Source organism: Misgurnus anguillicaudatus, chromosome 18 (assembly GCF_027580225.2).
Source record: "Misgurnus anguillicaudatus chromosome 18, ASM2758022v2, whole genome shotgun sequence".
In the NCBI taxonomy this organism is placed as follows: domain Eukaryota; kingdom Metazoa; phylum Chordata; class Actinopteri; order Cypriniformes; family Cobitidae; genus Misgurnus; species Misgurnus anguillicaudatus.
In genome coordinates, this window is record NC_073354.2 from 13303046 (window position 1) to 13327338 (window position 24293).

At 37.0% G+C, this 24293-nt stretch overlaps 1 protein-coding gene across 2 annotated transcripts in view; it reads left to right on the forward strand.

Moving 5' to 3' along the window:
- usp24 (ubiquitin specific peptidase 24) overlaps positions 1 to 24293 on the forward strand; it is an 80131-nt gene that overhangs the window by 10357 nt on the left and 45481 nt on the right. For both annotated transcript variants that reach the window (XM_073855882.1, XM_073855883.1), the window contains exons 2-11: positions 14709 to 14877; positions 15000 to 15067; positions 15144 to 15287; positions 16162 to 16284; positions 17233 to 17268; positions 17593 to 17658; positions 22676 to 22741; positions 23226 to 23300; positions 23768 to 23926; positions 24005 to 24119. In XM_073855882.1, coding sequence (XP_073711983.1) covers positions 14709 to 14877; positions 15000 to 15067; positions 15144 to 15287; positions 16162 to 16284; positions 17233 to 17268; positions 17593 to 17658; positions 22676 to 22741; positions 23226 to 23300; positions 23768 to 23926; positions 24005 to 24119 — 1021 coding nt within the window. The remainder of the gene's footprint in view (positions 1 to 14708; positions 14878 to 14999; positions 15068 to 15143; positions 15288 to 16161; positions 16285 to 17232; positions 17269 to 17592; positions 17659 to 22675; positions 22742 to 23225; positions 23301 to 23767; positions 23927 to 24004; positions 24120 to 24293) is intronic.

Here is a 24293-nt window from a genome sequence, read left to right on the forward strand (position 1 = left end):
TGAAGAAGTTAAACTAGCCATGATCACAATGATGCTCGATGCCAAACACACACTTGGGCTTTTTGTCCTCATTCGAGACAAGGCTGGCTGCTTACGTAACAAAATTGCATCCGCACAGAGGATCTGAGAGGGTCCGATGCCGAAAATCTAAACACAGTTAGGATACTGAAAGCAAAGACCCTCTTCAGGGAAGCCTGCAAGATTAGCATAGCAGCGCTGCTAATGCTGCTTTGCACAAGGAAGGCGTCCAGAAGCCGTTTTTAATAAACAGATTAAAATGAAAAACTTAAATTCTGGCAAGAAACTGTTAAATGTAAACTGTAACTGACTGTCGTTACACTCTGAACGCCCGCAACATACAGTATATCATTGATCATCATCATGACTGGCTGAGGCGCTACACGCTAAACAACTTGTGGCTAAAATTGGTACTGCAATCACACAACTGGTGGCCAATACACAATATGACAACATAAACATCAGTTGAGGGCTGCAACTCCACTTTTTAAATGACAATATCCTGGCTAGACCACTGTTGTCAGTGATATTTGAAATGAAAATGATTTCTTAATGTCTAGTGACATATCAGAGCCATTTTATGATTAATTGATATACATTTCTTACATAATGTTCCTTTAAGGTGACAGCAGATTACATTTTGGATTGTAAAATGGAAAACTCTGTGTTACAAACACACTTAAAATATAAAGCAGTTATAGCAATGTTATAACTAATGTATTGTAACTAGGAAGCATTTGAAATTATGGTGCACAGTCTATAGCATTACTGATTTGTTTAATGCCTCCAAGTGTGTCATAAGTCATTCTTTTTTTACTTCATTTCTAATGAATTGTGCAGCCCTAGTTGCTGAAGGAAACATTACTTCCCTGCTATTTTTGCTAATTGTGACATCATACTGCAGGGCAAAAGATCCTTCACCTCTTTTCCTGAGCCAATAGCCTGAGGCTGAGACGCAACTTCAAGGTGTCTCATTTGAATTGAGCCCTCTCAAGAGTAAATGACGACGCTGATGTGACTGGTAGAATTGGCGTATCTAATATATTGTGCTGTCAACATTCAATTAGCATTAATAAATATAGCCCTCATTTTATGTTTGGTTAGTGTATTTTGCATCGTAAAATGTAAATACTTCTTATACGGGGTCTCTGTATAGTAACACAATTCTGTGACCAAAATGTTAAAATCTCTTGACTTCCGCTGTCTATTTCTGTTTCTGTGTCTTGTCACACATGGACACTCTCTCTTCTCCAAGACCCACACAGTGCAGGTGGTTGCCACTACCAGTGAACAGAATAAGTCATTTGTTCCTGTTCGCTTTCACACTCATGAACATCTCATCTTATCTCTCCTCAACACAGAAGCTGTCAGACTCCATCAACAGAAACACACAGGGATCTTTGAATCGCTTTTATAGCAGCTTCATGTCTCAAAGATGGGCTATCACATGATACATATTCTGAGATCATTGGTGAAAGTGCTACTCTTTTGAATTTTTTATAAAATATATAAATTCAAAAATTTTAATTACAGATTTATTATATTGGTTATATTGATGATATTATTATAGTTTAATTGAATTAGATTTTTTTGTATTTGTTTGGCTTGTCCACCTTTTACAAATTTGAGCAAAATTAATGTGCGTTATTTATTAAAGATCATCTTTGCTTTAATGAAAGAGTAAGGAAATGTGATCTTTAAATCTTGCATAAAATACAATTTGCTAAAAAAACAAGACATCAGAAAATCGCTGTTAAATCGCTTTTAAATAAACATTGTTTCATAGACAATTTCATTAGATGCACACAAATTGTCACTGTTACATGCCTGGCCCAAAGTTAAAGGGATAGTTCACCCAAAAATGAAAATTCACTCTTATGTTGTTACAAACCTGTATAAATTTCTTTGTTTTGATGAACACAGGGGAAGATGTTTGGGGGAATGTTTGACATCAAATCGATCATGAGCCTCTATTGACTTTAGTAGTAGGAAAAAAGAATACTGGAATCGAAGTCAATTCTGATCGGTTTGGTTACAAATATTCCTCAAAATATCTTCCTTTGTGTTTATCAGATTTTGTAGCAACATGAGAATGAGTAAATGATTACACAATTATCATTTTTGTGTGAACTATCCCTTTAACTTCTGTTCTGTGTTTGTTTATCAGTTTGTCAACTAAACTGACCTCTGGAACAAATAAAAAAAATTGTTTCCTAAAGACGAGGGAAGACGCCAAGCTTGTTGTGCAAAGAGAGGTTTGGCAGCCATAGAATTTAAAAGATCTCTAGCTAGCATTGTATACATTAATTTTACATGATAACGTTAGCTCAGTGTAGTAGTTGATATGTTTTAGCTTTAATTTTACATGATAACGTTACCTCAGTGTAGTAGTTGATATGTTTTAGCTTTAATTTTACATGATAACGTTACCTCAGTGTAGTAGTTGATATGTTTTAGCTTTAATTTTACATGATAACGTTACCTCAGTGTAGTAGTTGATATGTTTTAGCTTTAATTTTACATGATAACGTTACCTCAGTGTAGTAGTTGATATGTTTTAGCTTTAATTTAAACTAAGGAAATTTACAGAAATAATCTACTTTAAATGGACTCTGTTTTTACAGATTTTTTACAGATGTCTACTGGAAGTTATGTTTGGTCCACAAAAGCTGTTTGTTTATGTTGTTGCCGCCGATACTGTTTACCTAAAATTCTTTATAGATGTAAATGTGGGCTTTAATAGGAGGTTAAATATGAGTTTAGTCTATTTACAGCTTGATGATAGACTTAATGAATTTACTAGATTATCATTTTAATATAGCCTTGTGGATTTTTATAGCCATCTGGATCCTGGTAGTAAAATGATCTGAAATATTTGCTCAGAAATAAGAGTGCTTTAATCGGGGGGTGAGGGGAGATGGCCGTGAATGCAAACTGTATTATATTACTTTACATTAGATTAGATTCGAATCTTTATTGGCACACGACTGCCAGATGTTGTTTCTAAAGGGCGATTTATAGTCGTGCGTAGGTCCTACGCCGTGTGCGTAGCTCTGCGTAGCCTGACGCGCACCTCACAAAATTTTTAACAGCGCATCAGATCTACGCGGACCGCAAGCCCTGTGATTGGTCCACCAGAACCCCTCCCGTCAGGTAAAAAAAACTGTGTCATATGTATTTCCGTTTGTGATGGTGAAAACAAAGATGAGCCAAGTTGAGGAGTGATTTTACTCAAACTGCATCAAAAGTCGCTGTTTATTTACTTCCATCATTGCGTGTCTTCTCAAATTATACACAACAGGTTGCTGTTTCTTCTTCGTTTGTGGATTAACTTGCTTAGCTTCTTCTTCTGTGACGACTTCTACTGCTACTGTGGTTACACGCGTGGTAACTGCCTACCAGCGGTCTGCGGGGGTGTTTGCACGTCACCGCGGACGAAAAAAATGTAAACTTGCACCGCATGCGATACGCCAACCAGAAGTGATGTGTTTCAGTGTATTCCAATCAAAAAATTGTGCGAGGTAAGAATTATAATTCTTTTTTATTTAACTTTATTAGTAACACCTTTAAAAAAAAACTTGATTACTGATAAGTAATACATTATTAATTTAATGTATTCATTATTATTTTTAATCTCGTCTCCATATGCTCTTTCCAAAAAATACTGGCAGTCTTTTTCATTTATGAATAGCCATTTATTTTTTCATTCATTTTATTTCCTTTTTTTATTTCACTATGGTCATTTACAATTAAATTGAAACGTCATTAAGACTGCCACCAGGGGGCGAACTCCAAACCGTCATGTCCTAATATCGTCTACAGTGGAAAGGCGGCTTTATAGAAACAACTTAAACCATAGCAGCCTATGCTTGGTTATTTGGAGCAACTTAGAAATTAACCATAATTAAGAAAAAAATCGACGTTCTCAGTAAAGCACTAACAAACCAAACCCACTGCAAATTCATGTCTCTCATTTCCCAGTGTTTCCGCTATATACATTCTACCGTGGCGGGCCGCCGCGCATAAAACATCCCCGCCACGCCTGCGGTTGTGAATAGAAGGGATGCATCAAATCTCGCCAGATGAGCACTGTTTTATCCTAATCCTTCACCCAAACCCAACTCTAAACACAAAATTCACACGATTGTAGGATGTATTTGTATCTTATTTAGCCAGAGCCGCTGTGTTCATCCTAATAATCCTACCTCCAAATCTAATCCTTAACTTTTCGGCATTTGCTGTATCCCTTCTAGACAAAACCCACGGCGGCAGATCGCAAAATAAAGCTACCGAAATGTCCGACCTGCCAGACTGGCTGTCTTAGAAATAAATTCTTTTCTGGATTCGCGTTCACTCATTTATAAATAAATCTCCTAAAATATCATAATTTCCTCCCTGGGTTTAGTTTCATGCACAAATAGATTTAAATCAACAGAGGATGATTAGGCTACGTCTCTGTTTTGAGAAATAATAATAAAATAAATAAGCCTACACCAAATATGTTACACTTAAATAATTATTAAATTGACAAAACGAATAAAAAAGTATTTGAGTTTGTTCTTTTTTTGTGACGCTCTAAAACCAAAGCAGCAGAAAGCACGTCATGTTTTTAATGATTTTAAATAAGCACAAGGTTTTCTCCTTATTGTGAGTTTACACAAATAAAAATACATAATTTGAAGTTTCGAATGTTGTTTTACTTTTATCTTTATGACTATAACTTTAGGGTAATTTAAGGTGCAAGGTCATCACGCGTATTATGTTCACCGGCGCATCTACACGGACGCAGCGCAGGGCTGCGAGAAAAGACATGATTAAACTTTCGATTTAACATATTAGGAGTTTTTTTGGACATTCATTTGTAATCACTGTACTCATATAATCAACTTATCAGGCCATTAAGTTATTCAGAAAATAGACTATAATGATAAGATATTTGTCCAAAAACAAAAGGATAAATACTGAATACTACTCATATGCGCCTGCAAGACATTAATAGTCGAATCTGTTTGTAAGGAAACTTACATTATTCCCGTGGGAAGAGAAGAACGTTGGTAATAAAAACTTGAGGCAGACTGTGAAGTTTTATCTGTTTTCAGACGAAACGGCAGGGTCGGGGTACCCGTGGGTGAACCGCATAATATTGGATGTAACGGGTGTAATGATAGGCTATTCACGTGTCATTTGCGTTGTAGATGCAGGTCGGGACTCAATAGACAAGAGTAAAATTCGGGTCTAACATCCAAGACCAAAATTCGACTCGTTTAAAATGGCCCGTGCTTATTTGTGTTTAAGATCTGTCTGAAGACCATTAAAGGTTTCTATTTAACTGCGTGATTTGCGGTGTGACCGGGTCGGGGTCTTTATGTCAAACGGGTCGGGTGTGGAACAAAATTGCTGCTCATGTCGGATAACTGGTCGGGTGTTCGGTCAATCACAGCGGTGCGGATTATAAAAACAGGACTGTGCGTGACTTTGCAACAGCTCTGTAACGCTAAACACGAGCATGAACTTGCAATGCACACTACATTAAAACAACAATGAAATATCCCAACTACGTAGCTATATAACGTATTTTTAAGAAAATATGGTTTAGATCAAACATAGAAAAGCAATATGCTATAAATATAAGGAAAAGTAAATGACAGCATGAAAATGATAAAAAATACATGTTAGTTTACTGTAGCCTATATTCTACATAAAAAAATGTACATTTATAATCATCATGGGGCGCCCCCTGCCGCCACAGCTGGAAAAAATCCTAGAGGAAACACTGTTTCCTGATATGTAGAGAAATGTATCGGGCAAGCACTACCAAAGATATATCTGCACAGCAATTGATTAATGCTGTAAGGTCATTATTGAATTGTTAGAATGTTGAACACATCTAGCAAGTTTTGCCTCATACGATCGGCTCTTCTGATCGCCTTTTATAGAGACCGCCGATCAAACTTCTTTAAGCTTTTATCGGTCGATAATAATCGCTGCCTGATCAATCGGATCACCCTTAATATTTACAGGAAAAAAGTACCAAAGAATACACAAAAAATACTGCATTTGGAAGACACTTTTATCCAAACCAACTTACAGTGCAAGGTATACATGTGTATGTGTTTGCCTGGGAATCAAATTCATGATTTTGTGCTGCTAACAAACATGAGCTACAATTGGTCACGCATGCTTTAAACAGGGGTTCTCAAAGTCCAAACCTGCATCCACTTCATATTGGAAGTGCATTAATTTCTATGTGATTTCTAAATGTCTGCATTTGCTACTTTAAAAATCCATATTAAACTTGTAAACCATTTGTTAGTTTTTTTCTTTTTAGATTTTTTTTTAGAAGAGTATTCCTGGTCCGAAAATAAATAAGTAATTAAAAAATGTCCTACGTGACGCTGTAGCCACGACACCCAGATATTATGCACAGCTACTTTATGTACTACGGTTTTTGATCAGTAAGTCCTTATCCTGTTAGTTGAATCACTGTTAGTTTGAGTCGTTTAAAACACTCGTCAAACAAAATTATTATACATAATTCTTTATTATCATAAAAATACCTGAAAAGGTTTGAAGAACAGCAATATAAATATATCCTTAAAACATTTCCTGGAGCTGTGTGTGTGTATGGTTCTTCGTCTACAGCGCATATTGAGTTTCTGCACGAGAGCGCCCTCTGGCTTTTGAATGTAGCGGCATGTAATCGTATTTTTTTTTAGAAGCATAACAAGCATCATCAGCTAATTTATAGGTGTACCTCTAATTTAGGTCAGTGTCTCTGTTTACCAACCACACCTTTTTTGCCACCGTTTATGCATCTGATGGAAGACAAACTGTGCCGTTTCTCTAATTGGGTTGCTCTGTATTTTGCACCTGGTTACTTTTGGCATACTTCTTGTGTTTCATGTTTAATTTTTTATATTTAAAATGCAAAATACACTTGTTATGAATGTACTTTAATAGAAAATTTTGTGTTGATTTGTTATATAAACAAATGTTTAACAAGCATCTATTGCAGCTGTTTTTGAAACATTTGTGGATGTAAGTTTTCTGAAACATCTACTTATGGGAAGTAGCTAAAATTGTGGTTGTGTGGCCCATCATACCACAATTAAAACATTTTCCTATCACGTACAATGACATTTGCAATTTTTTGTGTGACTCTGATATTTCCACCGTTGTGCTTTGGGCAGATTCCTGAATGAAGGCATGTGCACATCACACTAACTATAAAGTTATACAAATCATTACAAATTTTAGATAGTAGTGAAGGCCACACCACAATTAAAATAATAAAGATACAGATTAGCAATATGTGACCCTGTCTGTGAAAACCCAGCTAAAGTAATTTTTTGCAATTTACTCTTTTTCTACATAATGTGTGAAAAATGACCTTGATATCTGTAATATTGACTTAGCAAGGTCATCGATTGAAATCAAACTTTGATGCTCCTAATCTCAATATTATATTAATGAAACTTTATTTCAGTTTGGATTTTAAGGACAGGGTCACATATAGTTGGGACAACTTTCAGCGAGATGAATGATGAAACTATGACGAACGTTGATGAAACGCAGCCAATCAAAATCCACTGGATTGTAAACAGATTACTAAAATGTTAAACTGCAGAGAATCCATGACTTTATTGCCCATTGGTGTAGTTATCTTTATAGCTATCATTCCTGGTTATAAACGCTCCTGTGCGTTCACATATACAGAACAGTTTTGTCCAAACCTGAAGCTTTTCAGAATTACTCAATTAAGTAATTCCCTAACTTAAATGCTACTCTCAGTTCAACCTCAACCTGCACTTATTAGTAACTTAACTTAACCCCTGAACTTAAACCCTGCCCACAGGGAGGTATGCATTCCTAACCACAATCAATCCGTTTGAATAGAAAATGATCTTTAGCTCTTGTGGACGTCACATGTAACGTTCCCTCAGGAACAGAAAGAAAGAAGGTGACCTCCACTCTCTCTAAATGCGCATTCACTTATTTATTTAACTCAAGGGCAAGCATATTTCTTGTATACTAATAATACTCTAACAAAACTGTTTCCTGTTTGCTCTTTACAATGTAATCAAATACAGCTTGTGTGCTGATGATCGGAGAGCCATTTAAATCCCTGCGTGTTTAATTTTATATTATGTAATGCCTGCAAAACGAAGTAGTTTTTGAAATCAGAAGCCAACAATATTTTATTTTGCATTCAATGACAAATGTGCGCTACTAGCTTCTGTATTCGTTTTCAGGTTAGCTGTGAATGCAAAACAGAGGACGTAAATTAATGAAATGTATATTTTGTTTATGAAACAGTTCAAGGCTTTGATCGATACTTATCATATGTTTTGTTTAGTATGTTCAATTTCACTGACCATCTCGGTTAATCCGACACTTCAAAATTACCAGCCGTGTCAGGACGTCTTTTTTGTGTAAAGTGTGCATTAAAGTCCATGTAAAGTCATTTCAGAGAATTGTTTCCAAACACATTATAAACATTAGTAATGTATTGCATTAAAAACACGTTGAAAAGACTATGAACTATGTATTTTTGAACTCACGTCGTGAGTTTTTCCACATTTCTGTTTGTTTGAGGCGGGGCTAAAATGGTGGCTCCATGACACACTGGAGCCACTGAGCATGTCCTGCCCGTAACCCAGTCGGGAACACCCATTTAGGTTGTAGAGATATATGGAAGTTGAAAGGGATGGCGTTTTTTCCGTGAGTGGGCGTGGTTTCAGCGGCAACAGCGGAGACATGCCCAGTGCTTGAGAGTAGAGAATGCGCCTTATTTTGATTTTGTTGTGTTTTATTTACTTGCTGGTTTTTATAATTTAAATTTGGTTTGAGTGTAGTGTTGCGCAATGTGCCCCATAGTAAGATTGTCTTATCATCAGCCTGTGAGATTGCAGATAGACAATGGTAGTGGGGGCGAAGCAATAGTTTACTCATTTATTTGTTAATTCTCATTTATGGCAAGCCACTGGATTGGTAGACAAAAAAGAAGCTGATTTACCTTAAGGGGAGCTGGCAACATTGTAAAGACTGCAACCTTCTTAAACCTGATGCCATTAATCCGATCGCATCATTAATGCCCAGCTGCTCTGAAATTTCCTGCGTGTCAGGAAGGGGAACCAAAACACACTCACTGGTTTTAAACCCCTGCATGCCTAAAAACCTCTCTAGTGTAAGGAAATGTCAGGTCCTCACGTATTACAAGCTCGGCTGTGAGAGAGTCCAAATCGCACGCATTACAATAGGGCTGGGTATCGATTCAGATGTTCCAGATCGATTCGATTTCGATTCACAAGCTATCAGATCAATTCGATTATCGATTCAATTTTCGATTCCGGTTCTCGGGCCGATTTTTACACTCGATTCTCGATTCAACTCAATGAATATAGATTTAATACAAATACTATATTAATAAAAAAGAACAGTGAACAACAGTTTACAAGTGGATAATTAATAAAAGAAATTAAAACCCACAACACTATCGTCTTGCTTGCAAAATCTAAAATGCTTCCATACCTCTGACTTTTTATGTGAAGATGGCATCAATGTCGATGAAGCACCTGAAACTGCCATTTTAAGCACTGAATGAATGAATGAATGAATGACAGGCTCACCTCTCGCTCGTTGGTAACATCGCGCAAGGCAAAAAAGAGGGTGACATCTAGTTAAAAAGACTAGTAATTAGATTAACGTTAATCTTACGTTTAATGTTTGCAGCAATATAAATAAAAGAAAAAATCGATTCTGCTCTTTGAGAATCGATTTTGAATCAACCACGTTTAAAGAAACGATTAATCGGAAAATAGATTTATTTGCCTAGCCCTACATTACAAGCTCATGTGTGAGAGAGAGTCAGAGTGGCGTGCATTACAAGGTCAGGCCTAAAAAAAAAATTTGTTTGGTTCCGGTTTCCGACCGACCCTGCCAATTTATGTGCGACCCAAATTTATTTTATGAGCTTGGGGAAGAAATAATACACATTAAATAAATACACAAAAAAAAAAAAATTTGAGGCGAACTATATTTTACCTTTTAGTACAGCACCGTTTTTGTAAAGCACGCGTCCTCCAGCAACAAACAAAGCAGCTACACAGTCGTTAACACAATAGTTCACAGATCGTTGTCGCCACTTACAAAAGCACTGGTAAAGTGGTAATTTTTGGTGTGCATTCGAGATGCTGTTTCGTGCACAGCAATAGGGCTGGGCCGGTTTGGATTTTTTCTTACCGCGGTCGGTAATCAACAAATTCCCGCGGTTTTGCGGTTTATTGGCAAGACAACGAGTTAAATAACATGCATGACTTATTTATGTTTAATAAACAACATGTGCAAATTACTTAAGGAACATGTAAAGTGAATATTATTTTATTCCACATTTATTCAATTTCAACATTCAACAACTTGAACAATTAATATTATCAGTTAAAATTTTTTTTAACGCATTGTGCGTGTCCACACGTACGTGCCTACAGACATTTCTCCACTTTTCTATCCTTAATTTATGAATGGCCTGTAAATGACGCAAATTATTGCTGCCCTGATGGTCTGGTAAAATAACCATTTGTATGAGAAATCACTTGTACTGCATATGTGTCCGTGCTTGAGTATAGATTGGAAGCTGCACGGAGACGCGTGTGTGTGCGCAAAATGACACGGTCTGTCTCGCGCGCGTCCGGGCAGTGCGCGTCTGTCTGGCGCGCGCCCGGGCAGTCCGCGTCTGTCTCGCGTGCTTGGGACCGCTTCTGTTCTAGACACTTACCATTAACATCTGTCTTTATCCACAAACGGAGAAAGAAGACGCAAAAGCAAAACTTGCTGTGTGTACTGTGAAATGTGTACTGCTGTAGAAATGGCCACTGTGGTAGGCTAGATGAAAAAGAGACAATCTAACCTCTTTGGATATTAATCCTCGGACTGATCGCGTGCTCTTTATGTTGCGTGACAATTTAATAATGTATGAAACCTGATTCTGTTGTTGATCTGTTGCAGCTGTTTGTTCAAATTAAATAAAATGTTTGTATTGCTTTACCGAGTCACAGACAACGTCACCCATATTTCTACTCAATGACAATTTAATATTAAAATCATATCAGTTAAGATTTAATGTTCATAACAAGCTGCGGTTGTTTAAAAGCTGCGTGTATAACATCCCCACATAAACACACAAGTGCAGGCCAATGTTTCAAGTTTTTTTTTTTTTTTTTTTGCGGTTATGACGGTGAGGAGCTCAGACCCGCGGCATGGGTCACGTGACCTCGGTATGGCGGTAATGCGGTTACCGCCCCAGGCCTACACAGCAACGTGATCTTTTGCCCCGCCGAAAGTTGTAAATTACAGACAAAAAAAGACGAGCTGAACAACGATATGCAAGTGGGCTTTTCTCTTCCAGAGAGCACAAACCAAGGCTCATTTTTGCTGGCAGTAAGTGAATTATAATATTTGAATTTATGGTATTATGACCAGGGCTTGACATTAACACCGCCAAACGCGGGTAAGATTTCGGCCGTAAGGCGGGTCTGTTTTCTTAAAAGTTATGCGAAATGATAAACAATACGCAATGCGACACTGGGAAACTACAACTTCCATGAGCATTCTGCACCCAGAGCAACGCACAGAGATCTGTTGAGAGACGCGCACGCGATCAGCGGGGCGTTGCGGACCAAAGCGTCACCTTCCAGAGAGCGCGCGAGAGCTGATTGTTTTTCGAATTCACAAGAGGACGCAGTCTGTGCTCATACTCACTTCTGGAAATATAAAACAATTGCATTGAAGTGATTGATTAGATATAAATTGAGTGCAAACTCTCAGGGCAAGAGAGAAGAGAAATTCAGCGTACCTGAATGCACACGAAATCAAAAGAAACCCGCCATCGAGAGGTTCGCGCATCATTTTAATGTTACAATAATGCCCTCCCGACATTTGTCATTAAAAGTCTTAAATCACTTTTATCAGAAACCATTTAGCTTATAAAATACATCTGCATGACAGTAAAATTAATGTACATATCTTGACAGTATTTACTGCTGTTGTTAATAAATATTTAAAGTGGTTATCAATGGGTTTTGTGTTTATCTTTTCAGTTTAGAATTAGTGTTTCTTCTACACCCCTGTTCTACTTTTAATATATTCATTCAAAGTTAATCTATTTATTCCTTACTTACTAGCATGTTTTTCATGCATCTTATATGATCTATACTGGGGCTGCAATACAGTCTCCTGAGGTTGCGTATGGATAGCACGAAGTGTGGAACTCGTGCGGTGCATACGCCAAATTCCACTTTGGCGTGCATGTGATGCGCAAGTCCTTCCCATTCACTTAAACGGGGCATCTTTTTTTGTCGTTTTATTTAATGGTTTCTCAATTTTTTTCTGTTTTTTTAAACCATTTTCGCTTGGGTTTAGGGTTAGGTTTTAGATTAGCTTTGGCGTATGTATTGCACGAGTTTTACACATCGTGCTATTTATACGCATTTTCAGGAGACTGGGCTGCAATACCAGCTATATACCAGCTAAATGTTGTCTTAATTCGGGTAGTCAGACTGCATTTGAAATTCAGTCTGCATCTAATTTAGCAAGTAAATTTGCTCGAATTAAAGTAATTTTAGGATGCCAAAGTCAAATTTAATCATATACAATTTAACTTTGGCTAGTACCTTTGAAAAACAACTAGCCACTTTGGCTGGTGAGCAAAAAAGTTAATGTCAAGCCCTGATTATGCTACAAAGAGTTCCACTTTTATACTTTAGCCACAGGCTCACGTAAGATATTTTTCATATCATACAGACAGATTCAACACCGGCCTCCACATATTGCGTTTCGTTATTTATTTATTTTTTTACTTTAAAACACGCAGTGTATTCGTTCAGCTGCATTTACTGCTCTCTCTCTCTCTCTCTCTCTCTCTCTCTCTCTCTCTCTCTCTCTCTCTCTCTCTCTCTCTCACACACACACACACACACACACACACACACACACACACACACACACACACACACACACACACACACACACAATTAAAAAGAGATAATCCGTGGAGATCCGTGGCTCTGCGCTGCGTGAGACAAACACGGAATATGGCCAAAGTCACCTCAAATATATCCGCTATTCAATTTAAATATTTAACAATTTCCTACCTATCCCTTGCTGCCACTGTAAAAAAAAAAAAAAAAAAAAAAAAAAATTCCCTACCGACCCATGACCTAAACTGACAACCAACCGGAACCAAACTTTTTTTTTTTATGCCCCAGGTGCGAGAGAGAGTCAGGGTGGCGTGCATTACAAGGTCAGGTGCGAGAGAGAGTCCGAGTCAAGCGCATTACAAGCTCGGGTGCGAGAGAGAGTCAGAGTGGCGTGCATTACAAGCTCATGTGCGAGAGAAAGTCTGAGTCACGCGCATTACAAGCTCTGGTATGAGAGGGACATTACAAGCTCATGTGCGAGAAAGACTCCGAGTTGCGCGCATTACACTGTCAGGTGCGAGAGAGAGTCTTAGTTGAGTGCATTACAAGGTCAGGTGCGCGGGAGTCTGAATTGCGCGCATTACAAGGTCAGGTGCGAGAGAGAGTCCGAGTTGCGCACATTACAAGCTCATGTGCGAGAAAGATTCAGAGTGCGTGCATTACAATGTCAGGTGCGAGAGAGAGTCTAAGTCGAGCGCATTACAAGGTCGGGTGCGAGAGAGAATGCGAGTTGCACGCATTACAAGCTCATGTGCGAGAAAGACTCCGAGTTGCACACATTACAAGGTCAGGTGCGAGAAAGAGTCGCGCACATTACAATGCAAGGTCAAGCATGCTAATGTGAAACTATGATGATAATAATGATAATTTAAAACTATAATGTGCAAACATGCCAACTATAGTCACGAAGGCCCGCTATCCGCCCTATGTCTGACTATTATCGATAGTGTGACAAACTCAGAACACATTTTTGAGATCTCTTTACACTTAAATAAATAAAATAATTGATATTTGACCAAATATTGTGTAAAATAATTATTTCATTTTTTAAAATTAGAATTTTGCATACTTTTTCTAACTCATTTATTTTAGACCATATATTACATCAACCATTGTTCATCCTGCTCTTTAGATATTAGCCACTGAAACCTGTATCGGTCAACCACTTATCAACTCATTATTTATCATAACATATTGATTTGCTTCCTTTACTTTAATAGGCAATCAGTCAGGTTTAATAATCGATGACCTTACAGACTACAATTATATTGTTGTTAGTAAGGTAAATAAATAAGTGATTGTGTTGCAGTTTAAATTTAATTCAAGCTTATCTAAAAGCCAAATCGTTTTGGTGTGTGTGTGTGTGTGTGTGTGTGGATGTTAAATTGCGTTGGTTAATCCTATGTTAATCCTTTCCAATGTTAAATTGTAATTTCCACAATTCATTGCTAAACTAAATTATTGTGACTCATGAATCTGAATACTTGTTATGAGACAGCAGTAAACTCTGGGCTGTGTTGCAGTGGTTATTGAACATCCTTACATCATCAATGATGAAGGTTCAAATAACATTGCTGGTTTCCTGTCTCTCTGGCTCTGTCTGTAGCCTTTAAAGCATATTCATTTAATTTAAAACACCAAATGAGGTTAGAGGAACTAGTGTAGGTGATCGTATTCTGACACCTTTCTTTCTCTCTCTCTGTCTCTCTCTAATAGCGAAGTAATGATGAGAATGGGAACTGTTCTGGGAACAGTGTGGAGTTTCCTACCACTAACCTGTATGAACTGGAGAGCCGAGTGTTCACCGATCACTGGTCCATCCCGTACAAGAGAGAGGAATCACTCGGGAAGTGCCTCATCGCCTCCACGTGTCTGGCCAGATTGGGTGAGCTCTTATTGGTATTTTGTTTAACACCAATTTTAATACAATTGTTCAATGCATGTGTCACTGAGTGTTGATGCATACTTGAAAATAAATATCTGATATATTTTCCAATGTATTTTTAGGTGTGGCTGATGCAGATGAGAATTGTAAGAGGTTCATGGACAGGTGTATGCCCGAGGCCTTCAAAAAGGTTTGTATGTAGACTATCAGAAGAACATTAAGATTTACTATGATGTTAATAATTAAGATGTCATTTTGTCTTGTAGTTACTGACGTCGAGTGCCGTGCACAAGTGGGGAACGGAGATTCATGAGGGTATCTACAACATGCTGATGCTGCTGGTGGATCTGGTTGCTGAGAGGGTCAAACAGGACCCCATACCTGTCGGTCTCATGGGAGTTCTTACAATGGTACACAAAACCTTTAGCTTGTTAAACACTAGTGACTATAACTAAAGTAGGGCCCTATAATTTCCGCGATCACGGAATCGCGGACGGAATCGCAGAATTGGCTAATTAACACGGAATCTAGTATTAACGCGAAATTTTACATATTTTGAATAAAATAAAGTTTTTGTGTGGGAGACGAACGTATGTCTGGGAGAAATGCAGACCGGGGTAAGTAAATCTAGGCGACACGCCCCCTCCCATCGTTTCAGACCCCCTCCAAAACACTGCAACCATGGCGAAGCGGCTCTCCACGACTCTGCTTTCGTCAGCGAAAAAATTAAGAAATTCGACGCTAAGCACTTAGTTCCGAGCAGGTCTCACATGACTTTTATGTGACCGGAGAACTGTTATTTAGGAAGTTTTGTCAACACTCTGTTCACGGTGAGCGCAAAGATACATGCACTCTCTCATCCACGTCTGTCTCACTGTACCTCTCTCACGTGCACGCGCTCATGCATCTGTCCGAAGTGCGAACACAAATCCTCATGTATTTGTTCAGTTTTATGCATTTCAAGCGAGCTGAGGCAAACTAACTATCCCTCGCATTTAAAATATAATCATCTGCATCATGACGCCGCTCTCTGTCTCTCTTAAAACGGATAAAACGGAATTTGCAAAAATTAAAACGGAGAAAACGGAATTTGGGAAAAAATAAAACGGATTTTTTTAGGGCCCTACTAAAGTAGCTCCCCCAATATCTGACCTTAGCTTACTATGGTGACCTTGGGGTTTAATAAATAGTTTGTGATTCCATTCCTGTATGTATGGGTTTAATTTCGAGTGAAGAACAAAAGTATTGCTTGAAATAATTTTTTGGGTGTTGTTTTATTGACAGGCTTTTAACCCTGACAACGAGTATCACTTTAAGAATCGGATGAAGGCGTGTCAGAGGAATTGGGCAGAGGTTTTTGGGGAGGACAGCATGTTTGCTGTTTCTCCAAGCTCCAGCTACCAGAAGGTATTCTGAGTTACATATGCTGTGTTTGTGTGTTTATGTGTGCCGCTTCAATGCTAAATGACAGAAAAACTGGTTTTGTAGATTGTAGGATGCTTGTAGAAAATTCTGAGTGTTTTTCTCAGCAGACAAAAAATCCTACCGGATTGTGTCGCAGGAATGGTGTATTTTTGTAGGCCAACCCCAGAAGTAAGCGGGATACTGGTTACCTCGCTAAAAAACCCTTTTATTTTCCCCATAGACTTTTGGGTTATCGCCAAAAAATAAGCTCTGTGTTAAACAAAAGTTTATGATATTTACACCTTTAATCCTGTGGTAAAGTTGCATTTAACAAAAAAGAATCCCGTTCGAATACGCTTATATGTTATGGTTGGGTCCTAGACAAAATGTTAAAGGAAAATTTTACCCAAAACTGAAAATTCGGTCATCATTTCCTCACCCGTATATTTTTTGTAAACCTGTATGAGTTTCTTTATTCTGTCGCACACAAAAGAATATATTTTGATAAATGATAGTAATCATGCATTTGATGGTACCCATTAACTTCCATAGTATTTTTATTTCTACTATGAAAGTCAATGTGTACCATCAACTGTGTGTTTACCGTCATTTATCAAAATATCTTCTGTTGTGTGCAGCAGAATAAAGAAACTCATACAGGTTTACAACAATATACGGGTGAGGAAATAATGACTGAAATTTTATTTTTGTGTGAACTTTTCCTTTAAATGCTTTCACTTTTGTACGTTTCTTTAGATAAAAGTGTCTGCTACATAAAAAAATGAAAAAGTGTGTATCAGGGTGTTCTGAGCAAGCTCTGTATAATACCATAGTTTAATTTGCATACTCTGATCTTAGCAATTCATATTCCTGGCAAAGGAAGTAGCAAATTATCAGGATGTATGAAGAGATTAACCGGTTATCATTTGTCTTTGTGTTATGATTGGACAGGAGCCTCACGGCTGGCTGGTGGACTTAGTGAACCGGGTAAGAATTTCCTCAAGCACACATACTGAGTGACCTCATAACATTTTAGGATGCTTAAGCCACATTTAAAACATATGATTGTTTTTGGGTTAAATGGCAAAATGTCAAACCAAGTGGCATACACCAAATTGAAAGAACTACAACAAGCACGCATTTTTGTCAAAACATTGGGGAGCATAGTTAATGTGACATTTTTCCATTCCTCTTTGTGAATTTTTACTTTATAAAATATATTTTTTCATGTTTTATAACTTTATATTACACTGCATACCTTGCATTTGACACATTTTTATGTGTCTTTTGTACTCTTGCTGTCATCTGCAGTTTGGAGAGATGGGAGGTTTTACAGCCATTCAGTGCAAGCTCAACCAGGACGAGATAGAGATTGGGGTAAGACTGAAAACTCATTTAAGCTTCCTCATTGAGTACCCCCATTTTATTATGGGACAAACCACTGGAGCACATATATTTAAGTGACTTCAGGGCACAGTGTTAATGGCTCACTTCATGCAGGGCTCAAACCCAACTTATGGAATGACATAGAAATTAATGGATAATTCACCTGCAATCATATCAAGCGTTTGTCAGAAGCATATGTGAGATGATGAGTCTAAAAGAGAGAGAGAGAGTTGAATGAGTGCAAAGATTTTATTATAGCTGAGTGCTATAGAGCATTGGAAGTGTTTTCTAATCATCACATGTCATCCTACACACATCAGAGTGTGAGAAAAGAGGCGAAGGTAGGACGGATAGAGATAAAAGACGCCTCATTCCTATAGCAAAAGAAAACCCCAAGAGCATTAAGGCCAATTATTAACACACAGACACCATTAACCATTATTTTCTCATCAAGCGCTTAGAGGTAATAATGGGGTTTTAAAAAAAACAGTGATTTAATTTCCTAATGCATGATAGACCCAGGCAAACTGATAGAAAATAGGGATAGTAGGTTTTCAGTCGAAAAGAAACTTATAAATACTTATTTTGAAAGTGCATCCTGATTTTTCGGGATCAGCCCAGAATTTTCATTACAGTGAATAACTGACAAAACAAGTAAAAAAGGTAAATATTTTTTTTTAAATATGACGATGACGCGAGTTATCGTCTCCAACGTAAATCTCTTTTCTTGGACTTCAACAAACACACAGATTGTACATTATCATAATTCCTCCCGCTTTGACTCACAGCCTGTAAGTTAACTCCTATTAGCATTGCATTGTGTGAATCTTTTAAACATGGTAAGGAGCGTCACATTTCCGTTTTTAGCTCTTTAACTTTTGCCACGAGCAACGGTAGTGACGCAACTTTAATGCATCCACACTTCAGTTCGGCAACGCATGACGTCACTTATTAAAAGTAAATGAGAAGCAGTTTTTTTTAACATGCAACGCTTCTATTGAAAACAATTACAAGCGTTCACGGACCGCAAAAAACAAATGCTTCAGTGGACACATGGCCTTATTGCACAGATGTTGGTGGTTTATGTAGTAAAACATGGTTTGATCATTTGATCAACTAGATTTTACTGCTTTACTTCTTGCATTAATCATTTTGACTTTATTTGGCTTCAATGACAAAAAATCTGCTAGATCAAGTACATAAATATTTAAAACTTGTAAATCCATATAACCTAAAAAGGCTTAAAAATATTACAAAATCACACGGCTCAGAATAGACAATCAGCTGGACATATGAACAGGTTGAAAGATGCTCAGAATTTATATTGTATGTCTGGCTCATTATTAGTAGAGGTAAAGCAAGCATGTAAATACAAAACTCTCCCTTGTCTTAAAGCTGTGAAGTCGCCTTGTGTTTGGTTCCTCCTGCTAGTCTTTTGAAGGTGAGCATTAGCATGTTCTGGGTGCCAGGACTGAGAGATAGAGCTGGCGACAGGGAAAGATGCTTTGATTTAGGATTTGCATATTAATAGCTTTAAAACAGGAAACAGGAAGTTGGATGCAATGGAAATCTTTTGACCGAAGCGTCCTACTGTGCTAACGTTAAGGCATGTGATTAAGTTTAAATCATGAAGGATTCTATGCTACAATATCTATTTAAGTATATGTCATTATAGCATGCAAAAGGAGAGCGAGCGAGAGAGAGAGTGAGTCTCTCTCCACTGAGACTCATTTATTCATTCATTCATTCTCTCTCTCTAATGGAGAAGTCATTTGATTCTGAACAGTGGACTGATTCATAAGTGCTGTCTCTGTGCTGGCGTACAGCTTTGAAAAGAGAAAGAGGGAAAGAGACCCAATGGCACCTTGGGTAAATGCTGTATAAATCCCTGACTTTGTGGCAGGTAAAGCTGTTGTAAAATTCATGTTTTTAAAGGTCCCGTTCTTTCTGTGTTTTTGAAGCTTTGATTGTGTTTACAGTGCACAATATAACATGTGTTCATGTTTCACGTGTAAAAGAACAGTAGTTTTCACACAATTTATTATGTCTTCCTTGTTCTATGAAGTCCCTTCTTCAGAAATGCGTAACTAGTTCTGATTGTGTAGTTTGTTTAGTGTGTTGTTGTGATTTGATAGCAGCTTAGCTTAGCTGAGCCGTTTGAGCCGTAGATGGCGACTGACATATTCCTGTGGGCGGAGTTTAGTCAATAACTCTAATATTGACATCATTCAACCAGGAAGTAGAGGGCTGTAGTCCAAACTGGCCGTTCGCTGTAGGCTTTGAAAGGGGACTTCTGTTAGAAAAAATTTATCGCCTGGCAGTGAACTTTGAGCTTTATCATTTTGCAGGTATTATTTATGCTATTATAGCAACATTACACATTAACTAAAGTTGGACAAATGGGATCAGGAAGAACGTGACCTTTAATATTGCTTATTTTTATAAATGGAAACTAAAATTCCATGATATTCCATGACTTGGATGAAAAAAAGATACATTTCTGAATTTCAATGTCTGAATAGGTCTGAATAGACCTTTTAAAATTCCATAATATTCCATGACTTGGACGGAAAAAAAAATCCCTCACTTTCAATGTCTGGAATAGACCTTTTAAAATTCCATGATATTCCATGACTTGGATGAAAAAAATATACATTTTCCTGACTTTCAAAGTCTGGAATAGACCTTTTAAAATTCCATGATATTCCATGACTTGGACGAAAAATTATACATTTCCCTGACTTTCAATGTCTGGAATAGACTTCTTAAAATTCCATGATATTCCATGACTTGGATGAAAAAAAATCCTGACTTTTAATGTCTGGAATAGACCTTTTAGAATTCCATGATATTCCAGAAATAGTTTTCATCATTGACCCTAAATTGTTAAAAACCTGTATAAATTTCTTTGTTTCTGCTGAACACAAAGAAAGATATTTTCAGCAATGTTTGTAACCAAACAGTTTTGGTGCATCATTGACTTCCAATGTTTTTTTTCTACTATGGAAGTCAGTGGTGCTCCTGATTCCTGCTCGATTACAAAATCTTCCTTTTGTATCCATAAATTCTAAGTCATGGAAATTCAGCGTTTTAGTCAGTGAAAGTTAGGAAAAATGTCATGGAATTTGACATCTGGCTTAGATTGGGCAAGGGTGTCGAGTTACATTCAAGCTATTTTAAAGCAATAGAAATGTTTCAATTTGATGATTTAATGATGAGTTACAAGGACAAAATTATTGACTACAGTGGAACTTTAAAATATTACTCTACTATTAAAAGGATAGTTCACCTACAATTTAAAAATTTGTTATAGCTTCTCACACTGTTTTTACACTTTACTGTTTTTAAACATTTTTAAGGGGTGCAGTAGGCTATTCTCACCCTTAGTCACTGTTTACTCTTATTGTATAGCAGTGAAATTGTATTGTTGTTTACTTTCATTGTATAGCATAAAGATTCTTCTCAATGTCTCTCCTTGTGTTCAGTAAAAAATAGTAAGACATCTGTTTGCTATAAGAGAAATGTTCATGACAGCTTTTTTATAGGTGAACTTTTCCTATAAATGGCACATATTATGCTTTAGAAGGTGTTTGGACATAAATGTGTGTTGGCAGTGTGTGAACACGTCAACCCTACAATGACAAAATGCACCCTCTCCTTCTTTTTTTAAATTCCCATTAAACCAAAGCAGTCTCATAAGACATGCTGTATTCATTTTTTTTGTTAATTTGACATCACACTGAATAAAGTGTTGCACTAATGTGGTTAAAGATACTATTTTCTCAAACTGTTTTCAAAGGAATCAGATCTATTTTTGACCGAAAACGCTCACTCTCTGTTGGTAAGGAAGTGAGAAGCTGTAGCTCATTTGCATTTAAAGGTATACACATAAAAACGTCTCTTTCTTACCGTGGCCTGTAAGTGCAAAAATAAATTACAATGGTAAATTACTTATTTACTTATTACTTATTTTTAACAAATTTAGAATTTTTTTTAACAAATTTACAAGTTTTTTAACAAATTTACAAGTTTTTAACAAATTTACAATGAGTGAACAAATTTACAAGTTTTTTAACAAATTTACAATGAGTGAACAAATTTACAAGTTTTTTAACAAATTTACAAGTGTTTACACAAATTTACACTGAGCGAACAAATTTACAAGTTATAAAACAAATTTACAATTTTTACGGAAAGGGTCGGTACAATAAGCTGATGATACGAATCCGAGCCTCCGGTGGGAAGAAACCCAGAAGTATCACCGTGAATCACATGAGAGTTGGAAAGCTAGCGTTAGCTAACTAAAGCTATTTCACTTACCTGAGAATAAGGTCCAGTATCCCTTTGAGTCACTCGGGAAGCGATGAAAGGATATATATTATCACTCTCTTTCTGTTAATAGGATGTACAGCCTAATACACAACATCGCATTCGCAACTCTCATGTGATTCATGGCGATACTTCTGGGTTTCTTCCTACATGAGGCTCGGATGCGTGACATTAGCATATTGTATTTAACCTTTCCGTAAAAAGCGTAAATTTGTTAAAAAACTTGTAAATTTGTAAAAAAAAAAACTTGTAAATTTGTTAAAAAAAAAAACGTGTACATTTGTTCACACATTGTAAATTTGTTTAAACACTTGTACATTTGTTCAAAAACTTGTACATTTATACACTCAATGTAAATTTGTTAAAAAACTTGTAAATTAGTAAAAAAAATTACAATTTTGTTTTTAATCTTGTAAATAAATAATTTACCATTGTAATTTATTTTTGCACTTCAAGGCCACCGTACTTTCTTGCTCACACACAAATAGGAGCATTTTGGACATGCTATAACTAATAATCTGTGGGGTATTTTAAGCTAGATCTTCTGACATGTTCTAGTCACGTCTTGTTAAAATTGGCGTTAAATGTGCCTTTTTAAGTATGTAAAGTGTAAGATGCATACTTTGATGCTTTTATTTAAGGGGTCAGTGTGAAATGTTTGGTATGTGTGTTTTCGCAGTGTGTATCAGCTCTGGTTCAGCCACTTGGCGTTTGTGCAGAATACCTCAACTCCGGCCTGGTACAGGTGAGTTTTTCATGATTAATACAAATGATGTGCAAATTATTAGTAGCTGCATGTTAGGGAGGAGTTAAGGTTTTAATTTTTTCAGCCACTGCATATTGCCTATAATAAGGGGTGTAACGGTATTTCGCGATACACACTATAATACTTGTACGGTATCGATTCTGAATCGCAAGGGCGGTATTATGTACAACTATGTCATGTGCTACACCTATTTAGAAAGTCCCTATTAATCAAAAATCACAGTTTGAGTCTTTTATAACATGTGTTTAAAAAAGCAATGCTCGTCAAACATAATCATTATAAATATTCTTTATAATATAGCGATATAAAATATGCTTACACATTTTCTGGAGCTTTCTGTGTAATGGTTCTTCTTCTGTGGCGCATATTGACTTTCTGCACGAGAGCACCAGCTGGCTTTTGGATGTATCTTTACACCCTACCTGTAATGTATTTGATGTGTGTTTGTTTTTATATTTTGTAGCCCATGTTGGATCCAGTAATCCATAAGATGATAACATATGTCCAAAACCTAGAGGAAAAAGACCTTAAAGACAAGGTAAGACATCTGTAATAGTTTTCATGTGCTTTGTTGGTAAGATACTTCTCTGCACACTTAAAATGCAGAGACAAGTGCAGGATGCATTTTCAAAAAATTGCCTAGTTTGTTTGAGGATTTCAATCAGCTTGACATGTCAACATTATCTCTTTAGCCAGCAGATGGCAGTTTATGGGTCTATCATTATTTTGTGATTCGATTTAGTGTTGCAGAAATTACACAATTTGTACGCTATTTTACACAGGGTTTAAAATTTTGGCAGATTTCCGGCACACAAAAACTATCATTTTAACTATAAAGTGTTTGTATTCGAAATGTTTACTAACTTTGTTTTTTTGACATGTTACTTTCCGCGCTTTTGACTAGCTGTTAATTTCTTTCTATTGTTCTTTTGTTGTTATTATTTTGAATAAGTTATCAAAATCTTTTTGTATTATGGTATCAAAATCGTTTCTTTTTTCCCACAGCGTTTGGTGAGTATTCCAGAACTCTTGTCGGCCATTAAGCTTCTGTGCATGCGTTTCCAGCGGGAGCTGGTGAATGTTGTGGACGATCTTCGGCTGGACATTCTCCTTCGAATGCTCAAGACCCCTCACTTCAGTGCCAAGATGAACTCCCTCAAAGAGGTTCACAGTCCTGTCCACATGCATTAAAGCTGTGCTTTTTAAAGTTCATGCCTGGTATTGATGGCTCTGTGCTCCTAGGTCACCAAACTCATTGAGGAAAGCACAGTTTCTAAAACTGTAAAGAACGCTATTGACACAGACCGATTGCTGGACTGGCTGGTAGAAAACTCAGTTCTCTCAATAGCTTTGGAAGGTAAGAGGATCTCTGATACAGTTTAATATACATTTTCTTTGGGGCACTTGACAACCCTGGTGAGATTAGCAAAGGGTAAAACAATTGTAGTTTTAACCTTATAGTTCTTTAAAGTCTATTACTTGTGTTTAAAAGCCAAACAAAATGTTTCATTTGTCATGAAGCAGCTCACCA